The sequence below is a fragment of the Nansenia antarctica genome (assembly GCF_963989245.1).
Source record: "Nansenia antarctica genome assembly, chromosome: 5".
Lineage (NCBI taxonomy): Eukaryota > Metazoa > Chordata > Actinopteri > Argentiniformes > Microstomatidae > Nansenia > Nansenia antarctica.
The window spans coordinates 13,344,782-13,352,281 of NC_137690.1; the positions used below are offsets into that span (position 1 = coordinate 13,344,782).

Here is a 7,500-nt window from a genome sequence, read left to right on the forward strand (position 1 = left end):
TGTGTGTGTGTGAGTGTGTGCGTGTGAGATTAGTATATAGGTGTGTGTAGGGGCTTCTGAGGACTGGGACAGAAGCTGAGAGTAAATGCCATTATCAGCTGACAGGTCTCGGGTTACAGGGGGCCCAGGCCCTTTGAAGAGGGCTACGGTGGGTGGGGGGATAGAGCTCCTGGGTATGTGTGTGTGTGTGTGTGTGTGTGTGTGTGTGTGTGGTTGGGTTGGATTGGGAGGTATAGAGCGGGTGTCAGGGGAAATGTAAGGGATTTAGCTGGTTGGTGGGTCATGGGTGGGTGTGTGTGTGTGTGTGTTTGTGGGGTGGGGTGGTGGTGGGTGGGGCCTAGGGGAAGGGGCAGGGGTTTAAGTTTGGGGTTTGGGGGTAGGGAGAGGGGTGGTGGCCTGGCCCAGGACATAGCAAATGGTTAAACTTGAAGCCACGCCATAACTTCTCCTTTCATCTGTCTTGTAAAGCCTGAGGATGAACATAAGGTCCCCTTCTCCCTGGTTTAGAGGGCTCGGGTGGCCTGGCCACTGCCTGTCGTAAAAGCCACCAGAGAGACAGAACAGAGCAGAGCAGCGCTGTGTGTGTGTGTGTGTGTGTGTGGGTGTTGTGGGTGTGTATCCTAGGAAACTCCTACAGTACATGTGTAGAGGTAAGAAAGATGGAATTACGGGCAGGGTTTTTATAAGTTTAGAGTGGGAGTTGGTTGCCTGGGTAACTTTCGGTGGCTATCCACCATTTATTTCAGTGCGGTGTCTGGGAGAGCCCAGAGTAGACTAAACAAAACTGGTCCTGACAAAACAGCACAAGATAAACACTGGGACTGGGGCTAGAAAAACACACAGCAGCCTGGAGTCCTCTCCCCTCTCCTCGACCCTCCACTCCTCTCCCTCCTTTGCCCTCTCTCCTCTCCCTCCCTCTTACACCCCCCCCCCCCACACACACACACACCCCCCCCCTCCTCTGTCTTCACTCCTTTCTCCTCTCGTCTGACATGTGTACAAGTGAGTGAGTGTGTGTGTGTGTGTGTGTGTGTGTGTGTGTGTGTGTGTGTGTGTGTGTGTGTGTGTGTGTGTGTGTGCGCGCAGTAACCACTCACGATGATGCCGGCGGTCCAGGGGTTGAGGAGGAAGAGTGCGCAGACGAGGAAGGTGCAGGCCAGCACCACGCTGATGGAGAGGAGGAGCCAGTGGCGTAGCCCCACGTACTGCTCCCAGAAGAGGAAGGGGTAGCCGTTGGGGTAGGAGGGCAGGCCCTGGCGGCTGTAGTTGCCGCAGATTGCCCGCACGCTCTCGATGGCCTCCACGAACTGGGGCGTCTCGCGCAGCCCGTTGAGGTAGAAGGGAAACTGTGCGTATTCGATGGGCTCAGCGGCGGGGACTAGAGAGAGAGAGAGAGAAAGGAGAGAGAGGGAGAGAAGGGAGAGGAGCGAGCGAGATGTGTTTAGAAAGAGATCTTCCAAGGCCATAACACACCGTTATGCCAGCCAGTCACACCCTTGACCTAGGAGTGGGGAGTGACATGGGGTGTGTGTGTGTGTGTGTGTGTGTGTGTGGCAGGCGCTGGTTAAAACAGAGCTCCATTCACACACGCCATTCTCCCCCCCAGCCTACCTAATGACGGCCTATCAACCCCCGACACACAGCAGAGTGTCAGACCTGACATTGATCCGCTGTAATTACAACATTTGAATCACCACCATTACCCCACCCTCAACCCCACCCCCACAACACACACACCCTCACTCATACATGTCTGTCAAACAGGGCATTAGCCGAAAATGATTACACTATTTTTTCCTTTTCCTATCTCTCACCCATGTGTACACACCAGTCCAGTGCCCTGTCCTCCTCTGTATTTCAAAGAGCATAAGTATTTTTATTTTATTTATCTTTTTATTAGGGATACAAACATAAATACAGAAGTATAAAATTACAAGTGTTTCCCTATTTTTGGTTATTACAAGAATATCCCCACGGGCTTCAAAGAGGGAAGCTTCAGTATTTTCAAGATTGTAGTTCAAAAGTGAATGTTACGTTTTATCGATTACATGAAATAAAATGCCACAACAACAACAACAACAAAAAACGGGCCCCTGCGTGTGTGTGTTCCAGTGCCTAAAGGGTCAGACAGCACCACTTGCTAACATGGTTTGGTCCATTATAATCTCTGCTATAAATTTCCATTAGGACACCAGTTGGAGCGCTGCCAAACACAGAGCTGCTCCAGGGGGTTCCTGCACAGCCAAGCACTCCACACTGCTTATCCAATCACATTTCCCCCCCTGTAATGCACTTCCTGCCTGTTATCCAATTGCATTTCCCACCCAAGCCCAGTCTCTGCTAGTTATCCAATCATATTCGCCCCACTCCCCTGCAATGAACTTCCTGCATTTTAACCAATCGCAGGCTGTAATCAGACAAGGAAGGCATATGTTTCTTGTGGATGTGTGTGTGTGTGGGGAAATGAAAACAGGGTGTTGGCAGTGTTGGGGGTCACTGAGTTTTAAGAGTGTGTGTGTGTGTGTGTGTGTGTGTGTGTGTGTGTGTGTGTGTGTGTGTGTGTGTGGGCATGCGTGTATGTATGTAATACTTAGGGGCCCACGGTGGTCAGGATTATGGCATTCACCACAGGCACCATTAGAGAACCATGGTGCCCTTCAGCCCTGCAACCTGAGCCCTCACACACACACACACACACACACACACACAGTACTGTATACCACTGTATACCACACTTAAATCTAACAACCCCTCGTACACACAATACTGTATACTCACTACCTCACGTAAACCTAATCTGCAGAGATGGAGCAGTAACTCCACAGATGGACAGAAACAAGCTAAACTATGTAACGCTATGCTGCTCAATTACCCTGGAAGCCTCTGGACTCATGGGCCGTTAAGACAACACGGAATGACCCCGGAACAGTTTTAGGCGACTCAAAACACGTCGTATGTGGCCTGGGGTGGTCCAGTGGTCTAACACCGCGGTCTACAGTGCACACATATGCCCATGTCGGCATGGGTTCGAATCCGGCCCCATGCCCTGCTGACATGCCCTCTCTCCTTACTTTCCTGTCTGTCTTCACTGTATCTGTCCAATAAAAAATATGAGTGAGACTGCCCCACTCAGAAAACCCCCCCAAAACAAGATGTAGTATATATGTATATATACAGTATATATGTATATGGGGAGGGATTCAGGCCTGTGTTTATATATATATGTTACGGTAAATGTGGGAAGGATAGGATTAGGGTTAGGGTTAGACATGCCAGCATGTACCAAATCGATGTAGCACCTAACCCTAGTTTTCCCACATGTACCATAACATATATATATATATATATATATATATATATATATATATATAAACACAGGCCTGAATCCCTCCCCAGTTCTGTCCTCAAAGGCATACACGGACACATCACTTCCTGTTACCCATGCGTCACGCTGCGCCCGGTCACTTACTGCTGAGGCGCGTCTCGGGCATGGAGTCGGTGCGGTCGTGGAGCCACTCCGGAGGGTGAGGCCGGATGTTGGCCTGCGAGGCGGCGTACGCCACGGGGTCGTTGCTCACCCACGCCGTCAGGTAGATGTAGAACGCCCCCGGGTTGATGATGCCGTCCGCGTCCACTAGCCGCTGCCTCGTTAGCTGGAGCAGGGGAGAGAGAAGAGGAGAGAAACAGAGAGAGAGAAAGAGAGAGAGAGAGAGAGAGAGAGAGAGAGAGAGAGAGAGATTAGACATTGAAATGCATTGTAGAAAGAAAAAAAAAAAAACGACACGTTGACATTCTCAAAATGTAACTGACCGTAGACATTCTGTTTCGTGCACGACCATGAGAAAACAGACCAGCTTTAAAAATAAGCTCGAAATATTTCTCCCTCCCTCTCCAACCCCAAAGAAAAGTCAACAGTTCAAAACACTGGTGCCTTCTGAAAATTCCCGTATTTCTCTTTCCAGCTACTCGGAATTATCAGGCCAGCATTAAAACATGGAAAAATGGAAATGTCAAATCAGCTCCTTGGTCTCCTCAAGAAGGCAGCCTATGGATACAGTACAGGTGTTTAAGACTGTGTTCAAAACCAACCAGCACCCCCTTATCCCCCTGCATTATGCCTTCACGTTTACATCCGCTTCTAGAAGGGCTAGGGGGCTAGCTGACACTTACACAGCTAACTATCCTTCTCATAACTAAGGCTAGCTAACTCTACTGCTAAATACCCTTCTCATGAGACTAACTAACTCACAGAACTAGCTAACTCCTCTAACTCCTCCCCACTTCCTCTCATAGAATGTGAGAATCTTACCCATCTCTCTGCCCCCCCCAACAGAATAAGAATAGGAACTGCAGTAGCCACTGCACCTCTTTGGCCTACCAGGGACTACCTCAGTGCTGCAACGGAGCTATTTACCTCATTGAAGCTAACTACTAGCCAACTCACTCCCCTACCAGAGCTAGCTACCTCAGTGCCCTCTCAGGGGCGATGGCTGCCTCCCCTGTCAGGGCGGGAGGCCTTAGCGTAGCGTAGCTACCTCCTGAGAGGTAAAGCCATTACTGCACAACGCTCCACGCCACTCGCAGTTCTCAGGACAATAAATCCCTCCTTCAGAGAGGTGAGGGGGGTAAGGGGGAGGTGGAAGTCCTGGGGGGTAGGTAAGCTAAGGGGGATGTTTGGGGGAGGGGGGGGAGAAAAATTGCTCGAGTTAGCGTAACAATAAAAAAATTGGCTGGAGTCCCTGAGCGCGTCTGTGTGCAGTTAACCTCGCTGTTAACACTGAAGGAAATGCCACCCAGCAAATGGAGTAGAGCTATAAAAATAACACAACATCTGTACAAATGTTGCTCACACTTGCTTCTCCTGACCCCTACGGATACCCAGAATGCCCGGCGCCACGGTGGGATCCGGCCCCGGAGAAGAAAAGGGCTCTTGATAGCAGTAGCAAAGTCAGGCTCTCTCTCTCTCTTTCTCTCCTTTTCTTTCCATTTCCCTTACCTTCTCTCTTTCTGCCTCTCTTACCTTCTCTCTTTCTCTCTCTCTCTCTCTCTCTCTCTCTCTCTACTCTCCAGTCACTCCAGCCTCTTTCTCCCTTCTCTTCCTTTCCTTTTTTGTATCACACACCACCCCCCCCCCCCCCACACACACACACACACAGCCAACTCCCTTCTAATTCCCTAGGACATGAGGAGCGAATGGCCATCCAGTGCTGGGAGAAATGTTAGCAGCAGCAGATCAAAGAGCGCATACCTCTCCAGACAGAAAGCTGTGGTGTGGCATATCAAAATAAAACATCTAACTTTGCAATTTGCCGGAGCTGGAAAAATATCTGTTCTTAATTTTCAAAAGAAAAAAAGAAACAGCTACTACTGTAAATGCGTGCACACCGACACACGCACACACGACTCACACACGCGAGCACACACAGACGCAAGCACATACACACACACACACACACGCACGCACAGAATGTTGACTCAACGAGACCACGTGTTCTCGCTCTTCTACACTCATTGAAAGAGGACACGGCAACAGGGCACGGAGAAAAGAAGAAGCAGAAAGGGAGGGAGAGAGGGAGTCCAGCAAGAGAGAGAGAGAGAGAGAAAGAGAGAGAGAGAGAGAGAGAGAGAGAGAGAGAGAGAGGGAGGGAGAGAGAGAGGAAGGGAGAGAGAGAGAGGGAGAGAGAGTTGGATTCCAGAGGTCTGGATTGAATTAAGCAGCAGGATACGCAACAACTGTATGTCTTCAAGCTGTCACGGGAAGCACAGGCAGCACGGCCGGCGGCCCCCTCGCCCTGCGGCACTCCTGCTTCCCTCACAGGCACAGGAAGTGATGTCACAGGGCCGCACACCAGGCCCTTTTTACTGCCAGGTCGGCTGTGCTGGGCTGGATGGACCGTCTCCATCTATCTGGAGATCATGAATACAATCTAATACACGGGGGGAAGGGGGTCCTAAGGATGTGCCTGAACATATACAGTACCGTACATACACACACACACACGCACACACATGCACGCACACCCACACACACACCCACATTAAAGGGATGGGATGTTATAGGATTTTTGGCGCTAATTCCTTTGGCTTGCTTAAGTGTTGATTATATGGTTCATGATATCATGTTTAGCAATGTCTTATCTCATTTGGCCACAGTCCTCAGTTTGAAGCCAACATACTTTTGCAAAGCAAGTTTTTGCTCATGGTAGAGGGGGGCTGTACCCTCTTTGTCCAATCATTTCTTGACACATTCTTTTGATTTTGAGGACCCATTTTTGGCTTGTGAGCTCACTAGTGGCTCTATTTTTTGGGAAATCCTGTCGCATCCCTTTAATGTTACAACTCCAGCCTGTAGGGGGTGCTGTATTGCGATCTCTTTCCTCCTCTCTGTCTGCCTGCTTACACACTCGGTTCTAAATGGAACCACTGTAAAAGTGTTAAACTGACATATCTAATGCTGAGGGGAGGCATCACACAGTCAGAGCCAAACACAGACACACACACACACACACACACAGACACAGACACACACACACACACACACACACACACACACACACACACACAGACAGACACATACACACGCATGCACGCACGCACGCACGCACGCACACACACACACACACACGCACGCACGCACGCACACACACACACACACACACACACACATACACTCACACAATCTTTAGCCTGCGGCTAGCAAATGGGACAAATGGTTTAAATGAAGAGTTAATAGCTTTTTCAGAGGCGGGTTGCAGCCCCAGCGAGGGCTTTAAATTCCTGGGCTTGGTAAAGTCATCAGAGAGAGAGAGAGAGAGAGAGAGAGAGAGAGACAGGCAGAGAGAGAGAGGGAGAGAGAGAGAAAAAGAGGACCATTTATAAGCCAGGTGTGGTTCTCCTAGGCTCCGCCACAGACCTCTACACACGCGCGCAAACACACACACACACACACACACACACACACACACACACACACACACACAGGGGACAAAATGTCTTCAGTGTCACTCTTCATCAAGCCTACTCTGAAGCCCACTGCTTTATGATCGACACCGTACTCTTCCTCAACGCCAGAGACAAACACAGAAGATACGATGATTATGACGACTACGCAGTCGATTCACAGATGATGAATTCATAGTGGTACAGATCATAACACGTGTTATTTGAAGGCCACGCTCACCTGGTTGAAGTTGATGGGCTTGTCCCTCCGGCCGGTCTGGACCAGTAGTTTGTAGGCCAGGACGCCGTCGTCAGAGCCGTTCCTGTAGCTGCTCTGGGTGATGCGACCTGCCTCCCAGTCCTTGTCGAACGCCTGCTGCAGACCTGCACACACACACACACACACACACACACACACACACACACACACACACACACACACACACACACACACACACACACACCATAGAACAATTATTCACATGTACTGATTGCATGTCATGTCACCCCAGGTGGGATGGGGCACACCATGACGGGAGAATCCTTCTCTCTGCTTGATGT

The 7,500-nt window shown here is 50.0% G+C and overlaps 1 protein-coding gene across 1 annotated transcript in view; it reads right to left on the bottom strand.

The window, feature by feature from the left end:
- Positions 1 to 7,500, bottom strand: part of ptch1 (patched 1) — a gene marked incomplete at its 5' end in the record, with an annotated part of 46,166 nt that overhangs the window by 7,165 nt on the left and 31,501 nt on the right. Inside the window, 3 exons of the mRNA XM_080530481.1 lie at positions 1,098 to 1,378; positions 3,470 to 3,653; positions 7,181 to 7,323. Of these exons, the coding sequence (XP_080386607.1) occupies positions 1,098 to 1,378; positions 3,470 to 3,653; positions 7,181 to 7,323 (608 nt within the window). The remainder of the gene's footprint in view (positions 1 to 1,097; positions 1,379 to 3,469; positions 3,654 to 7,180; positions 7,324 to 7,500) is intronic.